This window comes from Camelina sativa, chromosome 5 (assembly GCF_030686135.1).
Source record: "Camelina sativa cultivar CO46 ecotype springtype chromosome 5, ASM3068613v1".
NCBI lineage: Eukaryota > Viridiplantae > Streptophyta > Magnoliopsida > Brassicales > Brassicaceae > Camelina > Camelina sativa.
In genome coordinates this window covers 15,859,779-15,880,919 of record NC_141884.1, presented here as the reverse complement: position 1 = coordinate 15,880,919, position 21,141 = coordinate 15,859,779, and the positions used below count along the sequence as shown (strand labels likewise).

General features: G+C 34.9%; 5 protein-coding genes, 1 non-coding gene and 1 pseudogene across 7 annotated transcripts; 1 reads left to right on the top strand and 6 right to left on the bottom strand.

The window, feature by feature from the left end:
• Positions 1-5,208: 5,208 nt before the first annotated feature.
• On the bottom strand, positions 5,209-5,281 carry TRNAR-UCU (transfer RNA arginine (anticodon UCU)). The gene has a single exon. It is a non-coding gene; the product is annotated as a tRNA-Arg (tRNA).
• Positions 5,282-6,105: 824 nt separating this feature from the next.
• Positions 6,106-8,432, bottom strand: LOC104787287 (uncharacterized protein At4g37920). The gene is made up of 6 exons (XM_087450140.1): positions 8,063-8,432; positions 7,477-7,811; positions 7,194-7,365; positions 6,856-7,100; positions 6,506-6,693; positions 6,106-6,427 (listed from the first exon to the last, which is right to left on the bottom strand). Exons 1-6 carry the CDS (start codon positions 8,208-8,210, stop codon positions 6,268-6,270), a joined length of 1,248 nt encoding a protein of 415 aa, XP_087306266.1. The 5' UTR covers positions 8,211-8,432; the 3' UTR covers positions 6,106-6,267.
• A 1,278-nt stretch (positions 8,433-9,710) lies between these two features.
• Positions 9,711-11,308, top strand: LOC147943817 (uncharacterized protein At3g43530-like). Its single transcript, XM_087512377.1, has 4 exons — positions 9,711-10,451; positions 10,541-10,702; positions 10,784-11,158; positions 11,231-11,308. The coding sequence occupies exons 1-4, from the start codon at positions 9,726-9,728 to the stop codon at positions 11,306-11,308; spliced, it is 1,341 nt and encodes a 446-aa protein (XP_087368503.1). The 5' UTR covers positions 9,711-9,725.
• A 170-nt stretch (positions 11,309-11,478) lies between these two features.
• Positions 11,479-12,288, bottom strand: LOC147943816 (uncharacterized). The gene is made up of 2 exons (XM_087512824.1): positions 12,011-12,288; positions 11,479-11,940 (listed from the first exon to the last, which is right to left on the bottom strand). Exons 1-2 carry the CDS (start codon positions 12,200-12,202, stop codon positions 11,701-11,703), a joined length of 432 nt encoding a protein of 143 aa, XP_087368950.1. The 5' UTR covers positions 12,203-12,288; the 3' UTR covers positions 11,479-11,700.
• A 690-nt stretch (positions 12,289-12,978) lies between these two features.
• On the bottom strand, positions 12,979-14,954 carry LOC147943815 (uncharacterized). Its single transcript, XM_087512376.1, is given in 2 exon segments — positions 12,979-13,363; positions 13,365-14,954. Coding segments are annotated over 2 exon segments (1,956 nt in total). The 3' UTR covers positions 12,979-12,997.
• Positions 14,955-17,273: 2,319 nt separating this feature from the next.
• On the bottom strand, positions 17,274-19,170 carry LOC104787286 (tRNA (carboxymethyluridine(34)-5-O)-methyltransferase). Its single transcript, XM_010512826.3, has 3 exons — positions 19,017-19,170; positions 17,664-18,827; positions 17,274-17,593 (listed from the first exon to the last, which is right to left on the bottom strand). Exons 2-3 carry the CDS (start codon positions 18,800-18,802, stop codon positions 17,494-17,496), a joined length of 1,239 nt encoding a protein of 412 aa, XP_010511128.1. The 5' UTR covers positions 18,803-18,827; positions 19,017-19,170; the 3' UTR covers positions 17,274-17,493.
• Positions 19,171-19,561: 391 nt separating this feature from the next.
• Positions 19,562-21,140, bottom strand: LOC147943814 (acetyl-CoA carboxylase 2 pseudogene; annotated as a pseudogene). The gene is made up of 2 exons (XR_015598069.1): positions 19,869-21,140; positions 19,562-19,787 (listed from the first exon to the last, which is right to left on the bottom strand). The product of XR_015598069.1 is annotated as an acetyl-CoA carboxylase 2 pseudogene (transcript).
• Between the last annotated feature and the right edge of the window lies 1 nt (position 21,141).

Here is a 21,141-nt window from a genome sequence, read left to right as displayed (position 1 = left end):
ACTTCCAGGAAGGTCACCCATCATGAAATTCTCTCATGACCCTTGACCGAAAAATAAGTGCATTTTGGCGATATATGTGGCCAAATCAATTCTTTTTAAACCTTTCCACAAACCAGGGTGTCACAGTCTTTGAGCTTATATGGATCTATCAACAACGATTTATGTTTTTCCAATCTATTATTTATCTATGTTTGTTGTAAGCTTATGTTTTGATTAGCCTATTTTATCCGTTCATTAGGTTGATGAGCTTATACTCGTTATCTCCCTTTGGAATTAAATGAATAATGGTAACAATTATATTTGCAAAAAAAAGAAGAAGAATTTATGACCAACCAATCAAGGTTCAGAAATTAGAAAAAAAATTAGTTTAGCATAATTAAAGAAAATAATAAGCACGGTAGTATATGAATTTCAAATAATTCAAAGATGAAAATAGAAATTAAATATAACAATCTAAATTACTATAATAAATAAAATGTAGTATTAGGAAAAGAAGACGCATATCTTAATCTTTTTTTCGATTAACATATTAATCCTACCTATTCCCAACTGAAAAAGGAGAAAGTAAGAGAAAATTTAGTTTTAAAAAAATGAGAATAGTTTACCTTCTCATTATGTAGAAGTGAGTATTTACAAAATTCAGTTTTAATAATTAACTGTATATTTTCCTTAATCCATTTTTATAGTTTTTTGTGGAATTAATAACTTAAAGTTAAAAATACGTAAATAATATTATAATTTCGAATTTTATGAAATATATATATATATATATATATATATATATATCTTATTATATAAACCTTGATGACAAAATTACTAATTAACAAGATCTTGACACGTGTCAATTATATCATTCAAATGTTGACACATATCAATTCATTATTAAAATTAAAAAATATATATAAAAATTCAAAACCTAACCTAAAAAGGTTTTATATAAAATTAAATAGATAAAATAACACCTAATTTTATTTAAAATATAATTATAAGATAAATCTTATTATATAAAGCTTGGTTCTTAAACTTAGTAACTCACCAGATCGTGACACGTGTTAGTTTTAACGATCAAAGATCAAAGTTAAAAACTCACCAGATCGTGACACTTGTCACTTTTAACGATTAAATATTCAAGTTAGTAACTCATCAGATTGTGACACGTGTCAATTTTAACGATCAGAAATCACATATCAAAGTTAGTAACTCATTAGATCGTGACACATGTCAATTTTAACGATCATAAATCACAGTTTTCAAGTTTGGTAAAACAATGCATAAGATAACTTAATCTTATTATATTTAAAAAAATTTTGTTAATCCTAGAAGGAAAAAAGATTGTAAATACACCCCTCTATATAAGCAAATAGATGATGACATATGTTTCACCAAACAAAATAATTTCTACTAGCATTGTTTTCTTGGTATTTTTTTTTTTCTAAACCTTTTGTACACATCTTTTTTCTTGAACAAGTCTTCGAAGGCAATTTGTTTGTTGTCTAATCGAAGCAATTATATAAAAAGATTCCTATATATTACAACGTATTTTTGTCGTCGTTTCATTGAATTTTTTTTGTTTCTCAATTTTATAATGCATACTACGCAATCTCTCGGTGTTATTATTATTTCTATTAATTTGCAAGACAAGTAGCATGAAAAAAAAGATGAATACACAAATGCAAGATCAACTAAACAGAAAGCGTTCTTATCGTCGAACGATAGTACGTCTTAAAAGAAAGTGGGAAGCAAGAAATGTTTTTAAAAAAACAATGAGCTCATTGGAATAAATTTATTCATAAAATATAAAAGGGATTAAGAAAAATATACAGTAAATTATTAATTATAAAAAATGTATACTCACTTCTATATAAACATAGATCGTCTCATATTATTCATCTAACAAAGTAATTTATCTAAAAATATTACTTTCAACTTTGTTCTATTGGTCAAACTTTTTAATGGGAAGACAAATTTTTCTTATTTTTCAAAACCAAAATATACTCCTACTTTCTACTTTTTCAGTTTGGAATTGGTAAGATTAATATTGACCCAAAAAAAAGGAAGATTAAGATATGCATCTTCTTTTTCTAATATAGTATTTTAAAATTTATTGTAATAGTTTTAGATTGTTTTCCTTAATTCATATTTTCATATTTGAATTATTTGAGATTCATATATTACCATGCTTATAATTTTCTATTATTTCATTAATTATGTCAAATTAATTTTCTTCTAATTTCTCAACCTTCATTGGTTGGTCATACACCTTTTTTTTGTGCAAACATAATTGTTACCATTCGTTCAATCTCAAAAGAAGATAAAGAGGAGAAGGTCATCAGCCTAATGATTGGATAAAATATGCTTATCAAACACAAGCCTACAACAAACATAGATTGATTGGAAAAACATAAATCGTTGTTGATAAATCCATAGGAGCTTGGAGACAGAGACTAAATTATGGTGTGTCAAAAAAACTTCCATGAATACATTGGGAAATTTAACATTAGTTACTACCAAAAGATTTTGTGACGTTGGAAAATGGTCTTTAGTTTCATTGGTTGCCAGAGCAAGTCACTTTGAGATAGCTGACGTGAACATATTTTCTCCACACTAGAGGAGGGCAGAGCCGAGGTTCCCTTTATTTTGGAGGAGGTTGGACGCAAGGTTATATACCCAAGGTAGGAAGGTGGGAGAGGTTGGATGCAAAGTTATCTCCCCAAGGAAGGAAGACGGAGTGAAGGTTCTCCATGGTGGAGGATGTTAGACGCAAGGTTCTCTCCATAAGGGAGGAGAGTAGAACAGATGTTCTCTCCATGGTTAGACATACTCTATTGTGATGTAGTTTATTTTTTATTCAAAAAGTGTTTTGAGCCAACAATTTTAGTGATTAAAGAAACTATGCAAAAGTGAAAGTAAAAAGACATATAACAGTTGGCTTAATTTGCTCATATAGACATTTTCTAGGTAGTGGTAATTAATATATTTATAACATACAATATATCTAGGTGTAAAAAATACACTTTTAATGGTAACATACATAAAAGATTTGTATATAGATATAAATCAATGTCTTATAGCAAAAAAAAAAGTTATAATTAATGTAAAATAAATTTTAATATATTTTTATTAAATTTTATTTTATTTACAAAACTTTAAACCCGCACATCGACGGGTCCTTATCTAGTATATATATAATCTCTTTATAATTATTTTAAAAAAAACTTTGTATTTTTTATAAATTCTGTAACTTTTGATAATTATCTTTTACATTATTTATATTTTTTAAAACAATATATTTTATTTTTTTATAATAAAATTCCTCCTATTAAATATTAATTTTTACGTATTTCAAAATCTCATATTGATAACTTAACATGTGTCAAAATCTTGTTAATGACTAACTTTCAAAACCCAACTTTATATAATAAGATAGATAAAAATATAAGCAAATATCTTATAAATTTAAATTGATTATTATTGATTCAAATTTTTATGAAATCACATTTTCATCTATTACATATAAACTTTAAAAACCAAAATTTTTTTGAGTTGATCAGGTAAAATTTATTTTATTTCAATCTAGAATAAATTATTTTATGATTTATAAAAATAATAATGTATACTCAATATGAGTTTTTATTACTTTAAATTAAAAAGTCATTTATTAAAAGATGTGTTGATTATTTAGCTCTCTTTTATTAAATATATATTAAATATTAAAAGAAATTCTTTTGTTAGTGCGTTATTTGAAAAACGCTGCACAGTTGGTAGTTAAACAAATCATGAGTAAAGTCTAATCTTGAATATCGTGAACAGTGTTTTTTTTTCCTTTTGTAAAAAACGCAAATTAACAAAAAAGAATTATGATTGGTGTATAAAGTAATTTTTAGAAAAGCATTCTTTGAATCCAACTATATTAATTGAGAAGTACAAATATAAAACTAACCTTAAAATGTGTAAAAAATTACATTCAATTGCCATTAGAAAAAAATAATTAAGTTTAATTAACTAATTTAAATAAATATAATTAATTAAAAATAAAAAACACTTACGGATCAAATATTAAAAAATCTAAAAAATAATTTTCTCTCTCTAATAAATTATGGACGAAATTACTAATTATTTTTTAAAAAAAATATATAAACCAATCAGAATTTTAAAAACTAAGAATTTATATCCAAGTATACAATACAATTATTTTTAATAACTAAATTCGAAGATTTTGTTAAGTTTTGAAATTATGATTCTCCTATCATCTTTATTTTATTTTATTTACAAATTGTTTGGAATTTTCATATAATACTTATAATTTAAAATGCATATTTTTCTGCATATGTTGTGATTTGATTTTTTTAAAACGAAGATATATTATTCATTGTATGAAATGTGTGTTTTAATTTCCACATTGGCAGGTTGGTAAAACTAAATTTATATAAATAATAAATTAATAATTTTTATTTACTCACAATTATAATATTAAAATTACTATTTTATATTTCACATAATAATGATGCAAATATAACAACAAACAATATAAAACTGTAATAATACATCAAAAATAAAATACTATAGTATTCTAAAATAATTAGTATTCAAATAGACTAATAGATTTACATAACAATTTTAAATAAATATTATCTCAAACAAAATAACTTAAAAAAACAATAATTTTAATTATTATATTATAATTTTTTAAAAAAATGTTGACCCGTGCTTTAAGCACGGGATATATCCTAGTTTCCCATTATTAGTGTCTTCATTGTTTAACATCCAATTCTTAGAAAAATATTAGTAACATTTTAGAAAGCAAAAAAAAAATCCTTCGAAAAGAAGTTTTACTTGTTAAAATGTCACAATTTAAAAAAAACTGCCAAGTCACATGCAAAATCTTTTTATTTAGATTGTTTAATATTCTTTTAGTCAATCTTTGAGTCGCATATCTAACAAAAGAATATAGATTTAAAATAACGTAACAGTAAAAAAATTGAGCTAAAAAAATGATAGGGCAAATTGTTTATGATGTCCAAATCATAGTTGAGTTTTTTCCGTATTATCATCAGGTCATAATTGTTTATGATGTCCAAATCCAAATGGTCATTTAGTTTGTTTTAATGGTCTAGGAAATAATTCAACCACTAAAGAGGGATATTTAAAGGTCCATAAAAAAAAACGAAGAAGAAGAAACTGTAAACTAAGTTGGACAAAAACAGTAAACACGCCCGGTGGGACTCGAACCCACAATCGTTTGATTAGAAGTCAAACGCCTTATCCATTAGGCCACGGGCGCTTTTGTTCATTATCTTCATTTATAATTTTAATAACAACAATTAATAAGGCTGCGGAGAGACGACAAACTTTTTTTTTTTCTTTTCAAAAGAGAAGACAAAAACCTAAGTGCATTAATTTGCATTGTTTTTATACTCTAAAAATCAGGTCTCTAATAGTTTAGTAATCGACCAAGAAAGTTAAAGAAATAAATGGAGCCCTAGGATTTTAATTTTTGTGTCATTTGATTTATATATAGCCTCCAATCTGCATAAGTTTGCATAGTTTTCAATTTAGGGTTGAGTTTCTAGCCTCCAATTTCTGATCTATATGTTTAGGTGTAATTTAGTCTTGAAAATCTTGTTTATTTGATCTTGAAAGTAACTTGTTGGTATTTTTTGGCATTTAAAAAAGAAAAAAGAAAATAGAAAGAAAATAATCTTTTGGCCTAGGGTTTTGGTTTTGTAATCTTCAGTAATCAGTTCTCACATGTTAAAAATTTGAATTTTACTTAATTCACTCCGAAGTCTAGTGCTTTTTGATAGCCAGGAAGAGTATGAAATGCTCGAGAACCCATAATTTCAAATTTTCAACTGTAATTAAGCGGAGCCTACACAGCTTTCGACTATGATTTCAAAAGGCCAAAAGGTTAGAGGAGCTTAGTTATGAGAAAATACCACAACTCTCTCTAATTAAGATGGATACTTATAACACAACTCTTAACCGGGAGGAAGAAGCTGAGGAATAGCTTTCATACACAAAATTACAATGTATGAACAGGAAGCATGTGATATATTCAAGAAGAATCAAACTACGTACTCCGGGAAGTATATATCTTGTGCATCATGTTTAAGTGTCTCACATATTCTATTCATAGAAATGCAAGATTCTACAGTTTAGTCTTATGGTGGTATCAAAACTATGTGTGAAACCTGAAGAATGTCATACACCATATACAACACATACATGGTAACAAAAAGAGAAATTATGATCTGTAAAATCTTTGAATCATAAATACTTCTTTTCAACAAGCTTCTTGAGTACTTCCATTTTGGCAATGAGCTCAGGATGCATAAGGTCTTTGGCTTCCTTCACTAAACTCCCTTCTTTGCTGAAATGATACGCCTCCAACACCGTCTTTATTAAACTCTGCAAATGCTCCGGCGTCCTACACAGTTTCCATTTTTTACTCAGCCTGAGGTTCCATAAATGTATATAAAGCTAAACCGAGTCTTCTCGTGCTTACGTGTATAAGTAGTCTACATCAGTCCCTTCAAGCTCCTCCCCAGGGGTAAAAGCGTCTTGTAGAGCGCTCAATTGTTCCTGAGGATCCTCTATGGATAGTAGATACTTAAGTATTCTCACCTCTTTGGGCATAAGCCTCTGCAGATTCCCTCTTGCTGTTACGTACAAATGATACAGTATGTCTTTTACCTGTCAAGAACCAACACCAAATGGGTGAAAGAAATTCTACGACTTGTATGATTTCAATGTGATGATGCAAAGAAAATATGCTCATCCAAGAGAAACGCCATATGGTTAGTGGTTACTAATTCCAATTCTCTGCTACTACTGAATGTAGAAGGAGTTTAGTACCTCCTCTTTCATCATGTTGGATTCCTTAGCAGCAGACCATGCTTTTGTGATCATAAGAACCAACGCAGAATCAAGCTGATTCTTCTCAGCCAAACTATCAATCTTTCTGCAAGCAGCATCAAGAGAAGGGGAGTTGATTATGTCCTGGAGCTTCAATTCCGCAGCGTTTAGTGCGTCAATGCTTTCTGTTGAAGTGTCATAGGCTTGTACAGCCGCAATAGACAACTTCCCCAGCGAGGCAAGAGCTTACCAAAAAAAGTTACCATTGAACAAATATCAGTATATTGTTTTGTTCCATTGGGGTTAGGCATTAACTCACAAGAGGCACAAAAAATTACCATCTTGCTCATCCGGATTGTCATAGTAGGATTCAGCAACAGTATGCAAATGATCAAAAAACTCGTTTGTGAAATCCTTACGTCGTCTTGCAACAAGTTCACCAATTTCAGCTGGTGGTGTCCTCTTGATAACATTCAGAAGCTCATCATGCCTTTGAATATCTTCATCAACCTGATTAAGACCAATGTCACAATTAAACAGCATAGATAAGATCACCCGAATTTGAAAATACAAAAGAAAAGGGAAGGGAAACATAATTCCAATAGCTTCAAAGTTTTTCACCTCCTTGAGCTTTCTTGCAAGCCGATGAACCTTATGCTTCATCTCAGGGTTATCCTCGGAATCCGCTCGTTCCTGACACCGTTTGTAGAAATGTGGCCGGATACTATCCCATTCTTTGCTAAAAGCTAACAGTCTTCTCCAGTCAGAAGGTGTAGGCTTATCAACCATGAAAACCTCAATGAGCTTATCACAAACTTTGGTCATTCTCTGGTTATCTACAACCTTATCCGTTCCACCTTCTTTCTTCTCCTCTTTAGCTACAACATTTTTATCATCCACAACAGCTGAGACAACAAATCTCTGAGGTCTTTCACCCTTCAAGTTCAGTAAACATCCTGAGATTTCACAATATTACTAACAATCACAGACCAGTCAAATCTTATGGAAATAAGAGTTTGGTCTCTAAGCTAAACAGAATCTTTGAGATTAATTGTGAACAATAATAAAAGCAAGAATTAGTCTAAAATCAAGAACAGTATATGGGCCATGTAGAAGCAAGTAAGACAACAAAGTTTCGAAATTTCTAAGGCTTTAACATGAATAACTTACAAATATTTGATTTTTTTTTTTTGTGAAAAGCCTTTACCTTGTCCGATTCGAAGACCACCGCCGGAAGTCACTTGTACATGAGTTCCGGCGAAACAGAGAGGAGAAACGAGACGAGCTCCGAATTTTACAGAGGTAAAGCTAGAAAGTGAACAAGAACAAGAAGATTGGAATAAAACGGATACCATGTTCTCCGAAAGACGACAGCTTTCACATAAGATAGGTTGAAGAAAGGGTTTTAGCCGGAGAAAAAATATGATTCTGAGGAAGACGATGAATTAATGGCACTATTGTAATATTTATTCAAATTTGAGGGCCTTTTCTAAAATACAACTCACAACACTCGGCCTTTTAAGACTGGGAAAATGAGTTTTCGTCTCAGAACTCCCTAAAACATTTCTGACAATCTCAAAAGTTCCTTTCTTTTTTGGCATTTGTTTTTGTTTTTTTTTTAAATCGAGAATGTGTTGTTTTACATTCTTGTCCATAGAAAACTTAGATATTTACAAAAAATATATGGGTAGTATCCACCCAAAAAACTGAATCGGATCTAAAACCCAAAAAAACTGAATCGGTTTTTTTTAAAAAAAACTGTAAATTAAAACTGCTCTTTCTCGTCACTCTTCTATTTCTTCGGGAAATTCGAAGCGATTTGGGTGAAACTGTAGAACTAGGGTTTTCTCGTTTTCATTCAATCAAGTAAAAATCGAGTAAGAAGATGGCGAAAACAAGGGGGGGGGGGGTCGTGTGAGGAGGAGTGAGCGTTTGAAAGAGAAGAAGATCTCAGAAGGAGATGGTGGTTCGAAAGCAAAATCCGATTCGCCGGAAGTAGGTGTGTCGGGTTTGAGTCCGGCGACAGTAGGAGGAGAGAGAGCTTTGAGTACGGTGGCGGAAGAAAGTGAAAGTCGAGTTTCGGAGGAACCCAATCCGATGGTCGGAAGAGAAAATGCAAACGAAGTAGAGAAAGCAAAATCCGCTACTCCAAAATCAAGTAATGGAGAAGAAGATGATGAAGAAGGAGGAGATAACGAGAGATCTACTTCTGTGGAATCAAGCGATGGAGAAGAAGAAGGAAACGATGAAGGGGAAGAAGGAAACGATGAAAGGGAAGAAGAAAAAGATGAAGTGGAAGAAGAAAACAATGAAGGAGAAGATTGTGAAGAAGGGGAAGAAAAAGACGATGAAGAGGAAGAAGAAAACGATGAAGAAGAAGAAAACAATGAAGGAGAAGATTGTGAAGAAGGGGAAGAAAAAGACGATGAAGGGGAAGAAGAAAACGATGAAGGAGAAGAATCGGAAGAAAAAGACGATGAAGGAGAATAAGAAGAAGATAAGGAGGGAAGTTCGAACTCGGCAGGTAACTCGAGAAGGAGTACAAGCGAAAGTGAGATGGAGCACGAGGAGGACAACGATGCAAGTGTAAGTACAACAAGTCTGTGTCATTCGTTCGGAATTTGAAAACTCATTGGAATTTGAAATTGATCAAGTAGAACTGGTGCAACTATTGGTGTAGAACTAGTAGAACTTGTGCAACTATTGGGTGTAGAACTAGTAGAACTGGTGCAACTTTTGGGTGTAGAACTAGTAGAACTGGTACAACTAGGTGGTGTAGAACTAGTAGAACTGGTAGAACTAGTTGTTGTATAATTGGTATAACTCATATAAAACTGATATTGTTGCAGGAATCGGAGGAAACAGAAGCGATGAAACCTTTAGGAATGCACTTCGAGCCTAGCCAGTACAACAAGAAAATCAAGCTATCGACTAGGTGTCATATTTTTGAAACTTTGAAAACGCTGGATAAATTAGAGCATCCACTGACTAGTTCTGAGAGGGATTGGTTTGAGAATCATCCACAATTCAAGCACATTTTTCACATGCCAAGGGAACCAAACCACAAGCTTATGGGAATGTGGATGCTCTTACTTCGAACGGCTAAAATCGAAAAAAAGAAGGAAGCATGGTTTGTTGTGAATGGTGTTCCAATCCGGTATGGTCTGAGAGAACATGCTTTGATGTCTGGATTAGATTGTCGGTGCTATCCACTTGATTACAAGGAAGCCGGCGGTACCGTGTTTCAAAGGAAATATTTTTTACAAAAAAAAAAGATTACACTTGAAGATGTGAGGAGACACCTATTGATAATGCAACCAGATCGTACTCGTGATAGGTTGAAGATGGCGGTTCTCTACTTTTTAGGAAGCATCATTGCAGGCTATACAAAAGACTCGGGGAGAGATGCAATGGGTATCGATGATTTTGTTGTAAGCGCAGTGAATGATCTAGGTTTTTGTGTGTCTTTTCCTTGGGGGAGATTATCATTCGAGAACATGCTAGAAGAGATTTCCCATACAATGAGTCATTTTAATGGGGTCGTGGTTAAAGAGAATGCGTTATGGCCTGTTCCAGGTTTCTGTATTCCATTGGAGGTTAGTTAGTTTAAAATTTGAAGTTTTCTCATTGTTGATATTTCTTATAAGTGAAGCTGATTTTAGTTTTTTTTCCTTGTGTTGTGTAGTTTTTACTATTTGAGGCAGTTCCAATTTTGGCGAACACTTACGTTGACCAAATTCCTGAGGCGGATGCAAGTTGTCCTAGGATGTGCAGGAGGAAATTTAAGAGGACCGGTCAGAAAGGTTTTCCTCTAAAGAATATTGGTGATACACTTGGTACAACAACGGTTAGTTATCCTATCAATTGCCATTATTAATCATTTGAATAAATTGGTTTGTAATGTATCTAAAGTAGGTCGTTTACACAGGCAATTGCTAGTGTGATCCCTCATAATGATGAAGAAATTCCTCTTCTCGATTTAATCATGGAAGAAGCTGAGGAAGAGGATACCCATGATGTCGTTGTTGCCAATTGGATGTGGCGCCTTCGTAGAGGACTACCTGTACTTTTGGAGGAGATGTACACAGCCGATGTGGCTACTCGTTCAGGACAAAACGATGCGAATGAGGAAATAGTCGCCAATGAACAACCGAGAGAAGATACTATTGAGTTGGTGGATCTTCTAAGGACCATGAAGAAGGATATGAAAACCCAGTTCGATAACATTTCGGCGAAGATTGATGGGCTTGAAAAAAGGATCGAACCGTTGGAAGTATATGTGAAAGAGCAAGAGAAACCAAAGGTAATACTTCATAATACTATAGTAATACTTGATAATACTAGAAGGTGTTAACAAAATTTGGTTTCATGTTAGGCGCCTGTAGCTGATGAGCAACCGAGTACTTCGCAAGAAGGAGGGAGAGGGACGAAGAGGAAAAGGTCTAAGAAGTAGTAAAACTATGTTATTTTCTTTGATTTGTCATCGTAGTACTAGTAAAACTATGTAAAACTTCGTTATTTTGTTGGATTTGCGATTGGTACTGGTATTACTAGTTAAACTATGTAAAACTACGTTATTTTCTTGGATTTTCCGTTCGTATTTTTGGTAAAACTACGTAAAACTAAACAAAAACTAGAGAATTCATATAAGAAAAATATAGAACATGATTCAATTCAAGAAGGAGGCATAATCCTAGAAGTCACATAGAACATCATGATTAAACAAGAGAAGTCACATGAAAGATAAGAAACTGATTCAACAAGAGAATTCAAGGAAAAGATAAGAAACAGAATCTGATTCAACAAGTTTTAAACCAACGTAGAATGAGATCGACTCAGATAATATCAATCGAAACACAACCTATCCAGGAGATCGACTCGAGTGGTAAGCAACGCCAACTCCTCCTTTAGTTTGGCAATCTCGTCACTCTTCTCCTTAAGCTCCATCTGCAAATTATAGATCTTAGTATGATGGGGTTCAAATTCCTTCAATCTCTCCCAATGGTTATCAACATCTTTCCTTAAGGTTTGGGTTTCTTCTTCAATTGCATCAGCCCAATTTTTCCGCCTGTGCAATCCATCATCCTGAAAATTATATCAACGAACAGTTAACAAAATCAGGTATCTCAATTGTATTTGATTAAATTTAATTTACCTTATACTTAACGCAAGTAAACCATCTCTTTTTCTCTGTTTCTGTTGGAGAGATCTCATTGACGATTCGTTTGCCACATGGGCAAACTCGAGGCATGCCAAAATCACCATCGGCTATGGCTTCTCGCCATGCTTGTAACTTCCTCGCCTTCTTCTGATCAGCATAGTATGGGTCGGCCTCAAATTGTTCCATAGTTTGAGAAGGAGAGAAATAGATCTAGGATCTTCGACTTTGAAGATGAGAGAAGGAGGACTCGGTGTACTTTAGGTTTCGAAGAAGAAAATGAATGAATGGCTGAGAATGAGCTGGAGTGAAGATAAAATAAGAAAGAAAGAAAGAAAAACGCAATGCTATCGTCTAAAAAGAAAGAAAAAACGCAATTCTGGCCACGTGTAAAAGATGTGTGCGTTCACACTGTGTGTTCACACACAGTTTTACCGAGTAATGTGGTTGCACTAAACTTGCAAATAGTTGTACTTTAGAGGTTTCTCAGTTTAATTAGTTTTACTAAACCTTAGCATTACTTTTTTTAGTTTTACAGTTGATTAAACTTAACTAACATACAATTACAAGCTTTTTGCAACTTCATAAGTTAAAACTTATAATTCTATAACTTTTTTCATGCTTACTTGGTAATTATTTACAAAGTGACATTAAAAGTGTAAGGAAACACTTGTTGAGATTCTTCAATAAATAAATTAAAATTGGTATATTTTCGAAAATTATTCATTTATAGTAGAAACCTATGTAGAACATTTATACTATACAATATGTATTATACAATATGTATTGATTTTAGGTAGTACCAATTTTATTATTTTTACCAGTTTTATCTTAGTTCTGCCAGTTGTGCCAGTTCTGCCAGTTCTACTCTCTCATATACACATATTTTGAAAGAAGAAAATATTAATAGACTTCAAATTAAGTTTCAAACCAAGTTTTACATTAAGTATCAAACCAAACACAATTGATACATGAAGAGGTGAATCAAACATGAACATTATCTCCAAATAACAACCATTGGAGTCCTTGTCTCCGGCGCCTTTTATTCTGCGTCCTAGGTTGAGTTTTTGGTCGCTTTTCCCCAGCAGATGCATACCTTTTTGTTTTCTTTCTTCCCCCTCTTATTTTCCGATTCGGAGGTATGATCTCCATATCTTGGACGTCATCTAGGACATCCCATCGAGACTTATCAGGTACTAAATAAATTGTCCTGCAATATGCAATTACCCACAGCTCCGTCCAATAATACTTAGAACACAACTCATGTAACTCGAAATCCTTACCTCCATATTTTTGGTATGTAATGAAAGACGCCAATGCATGCACACAAGGATACTTTTGTATATCGAAAAACTTCTCAATCGCAACTTCTCAATCGCAACTTCACCAAATAAGGCTTTCCGTCACTGTCAATGACATTGTATTCAAGCTCGAAACCATTTAGCTCTATCACCTTTAGTTTCTCAGCAGTTGCCCATAAATCATGTAAGTATTTCTCCACTAAAGGCACCAATTTATTTGCGACTGATCCAGACACAGCATCTTTTCGATGTTCATTAAACCATTCAGAGAATTTTTTAAGTATTGCATCAAGCATGGGTATCAAGGAGTACCTCCTTGCATCTTTGAATACACTGTTCAACGATTCAACACAGTTGCTTGTGTCTAGGTTGTATCTATCTCCTGGAAAAACACATCGTGCCCATCTTTCTTTCTGGGTAGATTCTTCAAGATACTTGGCAGCAGAAGGATATCTTGTCGTAAAAGATGCGTAAGCAATGTTGAACTCAGCCACTGTGTAAAACCTACTACACTCCATGAATCTCCATGCAACAACGTCTTTGTTCACGTTACGAGCATAACCTTTCATATTTTGCGATAAATGCCATATACAAAAACCATGATGAGCCAGAGGATACACATTAGCTATAGCTTTTATGAGACTTGTATTTCTGTCAGTCATAAATACTATTTCAGAAGAATCCCCAACAACGGTTTTCAACATCTCCAAAAACCAATTCCAACTTGCATCATTCTCACCATCAAGAACACCAAACGCCAAGGGATAATGGTGAAGGTTAGGATCTTGAGCCGACGCAAAAACAAGAATACCCTTATATCCGTTCTTTAGAAAAGTTGCATCCATAGTTATAACTTTCCTCATGACTTTAAATCCTTCAATGCTAGCTCCCAAAGCTATGAACAAGTACATGAATTTATTATTCTCATCGCAATGCACATATGATCTTGTACCATGATTAACCTTCTCTAACATGTGCAGATAACATCGCAGCATCTTGTAGCTTTCTTCTGGGCTACCTTTCAAATCAGTAACAGCTTGATTTTTCCCTCTCAACGCCGTGGAATATGATATATCAACACCTAATTTTGTCTTGACAAGATCCATGATAATTTTCGGAGGTGGAGTTTCCATTTGCCCTAGATAATCACCATGTAAAAGAGAAGCAACTAATTGTGGAGTGCCTTGCCTCTTACTATTGCTTGAACTTTGACTAGCCCGAGAGCATGTATGCATCTTGTTGTGCCTTCTAATCGAGAAAATATCTGTACCTCGAATCCTACCACCTCGTAAACCCCAGTTACATCCTTCTTTAGGACATTTGACCACATAACGCACCTTGTCCGACTTTACTATTTCAAAACTAAAACAGTTAGCGAATGAAGCTCTATCCACCACATCTTGCAATGCCTTCTTGTTTGGAAATTCTTGAAGTTTAGTCAGATCCAAACCGTCATCCCATGGTTCAATATACTTACACGGTTCTACAATAGGGCGTGGCTCAGTATATTCATCACCTTCATCACGTGATTCAGCTTCACCCTCTTTATTAGAATCACCCTCTACAGCCTTTTCTTTGCCTACGTAGACAACAATGGCGTTAGGTCCGATTTCACCATCCTTCGCAATGTTGGTTTTCATAGTTCATACCAACAGAACTTTGGTCCCCTATGGGCACTGTGGGCACTGTGGGCACTATGGGCACTATGGGAACTTGCTCAGGCTGAGGCTCAGAAGGGATGACATTCACAAACAACATACATCTTCGCTTCTCATAATTAACGGAGTCTAGATAAACATTAACATCCTCATCATCATTAAGCTCACAATGCTCCAATGTTTCTACCAGTAGTGGCTTGTAGCTCAGCTGCAACTGAACGTTACTTTCAACAAACCCAAGCTTCCTCTGTATCCTTGCTTTTAACATCAACAATGTTATATTTCTCTTAAACATTATACTATACATGCGTCCTTCATATTTAAAATGTAGGCTGACGTTCTCGCATATTGTATCCTGCCAAACCAACCAATATAAAAAAATCATAATTAGTACTACTACTAGTTTTACTAGTTTTACTAAAAATATCAGTATTACCAGTTTCACCACCTTCTCTCTCCTATCAAAATCGAATCGAATGGTACACGAGTTCTAATCGAGTTAATTCACTGAAATCGAAAGCCAAATCCCTTTCTTATCTAATAGATAGCTCAATCGACCCATAAACCTTTGTAAAACACCCAATGTGCTAAGCTTTCTTCGATCTAAATCCAATTGAATTTCTATATTTACAAATCAAAAACAAATTCAACCAAAAGCAACTCTAAAGTGAAGTAACGCACCTGCATTTTGAAGAACAACTTGATTCAACTTGATTTGGTGAAGAACGACAGCGGTAGGAGCTCCGACGATGGAAGAATCGCCGGCGGCTGGATTGAGACGTGAGTAACCAGGTGGGTTTCGAGTGGGTTTATCGGGTCGAAAACGAGAGCTGGATATGTTTTTTTATTTAAAAATTTTAATCTAAATCAATGAAATTAGAAGGCTAAAATCGTCTCACCATCTCTTATTAAAAAAAGTGAGGGTATGAAGAATAGAGAGGGAGATAAGAGATTTGTCAAATTTTTTTAGGGAGTTTTGAGACGTTTACTCGAGCGATGGCCATTTTATATCCATACAATTTCCAAAGTGCCAATTTCTATCTGTACAAACTTACAGTGCTAATTTATACATGTCCTCAAATCAAATTCAAATTTCATACCCAAATAATTAAAATGGTGCGGATTTCAAAATTTAAAATTAACAGATGCTGACTCATATGCTACATAGGTAATGAGGTGGCAGCGACTCTAATAAAACGGTGTCGTTAAAAATTGTCACAACGGGGACTCGAACCAAATACCTAAGCAATTTACTACATATGCAATACCAACTGATCTGAAATCGTATTTGGCTATTTGCTACCAATTGAAACGTTTTTATTTATAAACTCTAAATATTTGGTTTTTCTCAATTTATTCTCTTCATCTTCTCCAATCAGGTTTGTTTAGATTAGGGTTTCTAAATCTCTACAATCGTTTTTGTTTTGATTTCAGTAAAATCCATTGAAGATTTATGTTAGTTTTTCGTTTCTTTTTTGAATTATTGGAATTGAGCTTCTTCTAGTCTTGAGATCTGAGAATCTTTTATTCCTTACCTTGAACAACTTCATGAAGAATGTGATGATCTGAGATTCTCTGAGCCCCAAAATCCTCGACAAACGTCCATAAATATGCACTTGGCATCGATAAGAATCAATGGGCAAAAGATTGATTTACAGAACAGATCGAGAAAATCTTAACATCATGAGTCAAGGTGAGATGACAAGCTCCATATATTTTTAGGTTTATAAACATAAACGTTTATACATGTTTCTAATATGATTGTGGATCAAGTGAAAATGACATATGTAAGAAAGGTAAACGTCGTTAGTTTGAATCTTGGATGATGCAAACTATTTTTTTTAAATTTAAAATCAAAACGACACCGTTTTAGTGAAGTCGCTGCCACCTCATTAACTATGTGGCATATGAGTCAACATATGTTAACTTAGATTTTGAAATCCGCACTATTTTAATTATTTGGGTATGAAATTTGAATTTTATTTGAGTACATGTATAAATTAGCACCCTAAGTTTGTACAGGTAGAAATTGGCACTTTGGAAATTATACGGGTATAAAATGGCCATTTTCCCCTTTAAGACTCTAATTGGAACCACCCAAACGCCTCATTCGCAAACAAGCCCCTACAATGATCACCAATCAACAAGTCTTTTGGAGAAGGCTATTGGATATCAAGATTGGTGATCATTGTAGGGGCTTGTTTGCGAATGAGGCGTTTGGGTGGTTCCAATTAGGTATGAGTCATTCTTAGTGAATGAATCACTAGTAACATTTGTATTGTACAAATCGAATTTCTGACATTTTGTTTATCATGTAGAGAATTCCTTTTCTTTCATTTGTGTTACACATAATACAAAACCCCTTAAAGCCAACAAACTGCAGGGAAAAAGAGCTGCCACAGAATCTCAACTACAACCATGAAAAATGCAATGATAACTTTCGATGGAGTTCCAATTTCAGAAAGATTTGGAAAAGTGTATCTGAGTTTGAAACCAGACAAGTCTTGAGTCCACTAGATGATCAATCTTGGTTTAGAGCTGCTTTCTGAAGAACAATACACCAATTGGACTTATCGTAAAATCTATCAACTATCATTGCATTGCCTACTCGAGATGCCAACCTGTGAAAAGATTATTACCACATGTTAACAAACAAGACTAACGATAATCGATAGAGAGCAAGTGACACACCTTTCAAGTTCGCCTTCACTGAAGACGTGGTAGTATCTGTTGTACACAACAGCTCCTTTTCTGTCGTCTTTCTTTGCAAGCCCAGTTGCAAGTGCAGATGCAGATGCACCACTCACTTCAGCACGGTGGTAGGGTAGATGCCATGGAACAAAGTACTCTTGTTGGCTCTTCTTCAGAGCCTCCAATGACTCTTCCTTTTGCTCTACTATGCTGGCTTTGGTTTCTTTTAGCTCTCTCGTGCTCTCCTCGCTCTCTGGAATGCTCTCAAGACCGATGAACGGGGAGTTGTCAGCCTTTTGCTCCTTGGTACTCACCTCAGTCTCTGGAATGCTCTCAAGACTAAAGAAGGGGTTGTTCCTCACACGAGGGCTATTCATTGGACTACCTGGGCCGACCCATTCCTCAACATACTTAGCAGACAAGGGTGTCCATTTGGTGAGCAACGACGTGTCCTCCTGTTCTGCAGCCCAAACCGTAATGAGAACGAATCCACCTGGCTTAACCACCCGAACCAGTTCTTCAATCGCTTTCTTCCTCCTACTCTCTGTACTTAAGTGATGCAAAACCGCTATAGAGATGGCAGCATCACCAAAGTCCTCTCTATAAGGAAGATTAACAGCATCTGCAACCAGAACCTCTTGCCCTTTATCCGAACAGATTTTAATCAACGGATGACTTATGTCACATCCTATGAAGAAACAGCTGGGGTTCAACCCCAAATACTTGCCGTTCCCGCAACCCGCATCAAGAATCACAGATCCACAAGGCAGAGATTCAAGAAAGGCAGCAACTTTAGGCCACTTGGCAAACCTCGTAGAGCTGAAATGTGGAGCAATCGCGTCGTAAACCCGATGAACGTACTTTTTCTCAATCTCAGGCGTGGATTTAACACTCAAGGACGACGAAGAAATCTCCTTTTCTCTAATGGAAACTGATTCAATAATCTGAGCTGCTGCTTCTTCTTCTTCATCAGATGATGTTATCAGCTCCCTTGAATCAGATTTGACTTTGATATCTCGCATTTTACTTGTACTAACCGAATAAAAACCAAAGCTTTGAAGAATAATACGACCTCCAGTAGTAGTAGTAGTAGAAGAAGAAGAAGAAGTTCTAATACTTCTTAAAACATCCAAAATCATGAGCTAAACCACCACCACCATGAATCTGCAGAAACAAAGTACAGCCCAGGTAACCAAACTTCATTATTAACTCAATTCATCTATCAAAACCTAAAACATTCTAAACAGCAAAGTCCACAGATTCAAGATCCCAGTATCATTGGAAGCTGGAAAACGAATAAAAATTGAAACTTTACATAAGAAAGTAAGATTAGAATTGAGGAAAAAAGCTTACAAAGTCAAGAAGAAACGTCGTAGGACTCGAGCAGAGACAATATGGATTTGCAAGTGTCGGTTCGTGTGATCTGAAACGGAAGGTGGAGTTTAGGGTTTTGGGAAGAGGAATTGACTGATATTATAGATTCCGTACTCCATATTTAAATTTGTTTATGATATTGAACCCATTATTTACTCTTTTATCAATAAAACCCCCGCCCCCTTCTTTAGTCAATGTTTTCATCTTGATTGCACTTTCACAATTTATTTATATTGCCAAGTGCTTTTGGCATGAAAGTATTGTATTGTCACATATCTTTGAGAAGAACTGATAGACTCAGTGGCATTCATGAAAAGGTAGTACTAGAGCTCGATGGTGGGAGAAGGCGAATCAAGATGAGAGTTGGTTAAATTTGGATGAAGCCTCTCTTGTGAAGAAAGCCTCCTTCTACCTTCTCCTAAACTTACAATTGTTTATTCTATTTTTGACTAAACCACCAAGATATATTTTGCAAGTCATCTTAGGGAGTTTATAAAATACTTATATATATTTTCTCCCTTGAGTGTTGAATAAACTATTGCGCAGCTAAATTATGTAGGCTAACAAATGTGAGGAAGAAGATCGTTTAAAATCTAGTTTCAATCAAATAACTTGTGTCACCGTAGGACACGAGCAACTCCAAAAACACCATCTTTAATGGAACCGAAGCTAAACCTATTTATATAGATATCATCATCCCAACACTTTTCGAATCGCATCCACCAGTTGTTCCCTTCTTGAAAGCTCCACCTGCATCACACATATTCACTCTCACTCAAAAAAATAAATAACTCATACAAGAAGCAAAAACCTCAGTGTTTCATTTCATACCTTGTTTAGAAGATTAGCAAGTCCCTGAGGTAAAGCCTGCAAATCCAACGAATTCCCAATCTCTGCAAGTTGATTCAGCAGTTTCTGCGCTCTCAACTCACACAGCTTATGCTCGTAGTTACTAGCATTGTCCTTCCATGTAAAGAACAGTTGGTCGTCTGTCCAAGCTTCGTCTTTCCCCTTTGCAATCTCGGATTTGCAGAACCATTCCTGAATTAAACCCATTGCAGATTTATATGATAACTTGTCTCCAGACGCTTTTCTTATCTTCTTCACAAGAGAGCTCTCTGCAATTCTCCGATATAGCTTTTTATAGAAGAAGCTTCGCGAGCCGCTCCATTCTACAACACTTTTGATCACTCCTTTTGCAGCCATTCTCATGGAAGTGTCATGAAGTTGCGCAAATTTGGTGGCGATTTGGATATAAACAGGTAAAAGCTGCTTCTCTCGGGTTTTAATCTGTTGCTGGAGAAGCTTGATGTTTGCATACGCCGCCTCGTTTTGCTTGGCATCTTGGATCTTTGCTTTCAGATTGATTAGCTTCTGGTCCAACCTTCCCATGCACTCTAACAGCTCTTTTCTTCTAAATTTTATCTCTATCATTCCTTGAGGCTCAAGCACATTTCCACGAGCGGTTTCATCAGCATACATTTCAACATAATCTGAATTTATCTGGCTATCAACAACCACCCACGCTCCACCTCGCAGTTCTCCCATCATTGGGATGTACACGAACACTGGCTGTCCATATGTTCTCAGATTTTCTACTATATTTGAACCAGCCTGAAGTATTCCTTCAAAAAGATCTCTCTGCCCACCAGAAAAACCTCTCCAGTTTGCTAGGATAAACAATGGAAGCTGTTCCCGGTTGAAATCCATGAGCGCTTGAGATGTCTTGGCTGCTGAATCAGGAAACCAGACTTGCCCTGCTTGTGGAACCACTCTCTCATGAGACTCTAGCTGCCCTGGATCTGCCGGGATTATCTGCATTACAGTTTGTGTCTCGACGGCAACCACTCCCACGGGTATACCCCCCAGCTTTGCTCTCCCAGTCACTACTGTCCTTGCCCAGCCTTCAAGAGTCTCAACAAAGCTATTTTTATCAAAGATGCCACCAAGCCATTTACCACTACTGTCGTTGATCCCAGCTATAGCGGCTCGTGGGTCACAAGAATTCTCTGGGACGTACTCCACACTTCTCTCTGGTGAATCTACAGGGGCAAGAACAGGAAGAGGACCACCCACGTAAGCAGGAATGTAGCTCAGCCAGTTG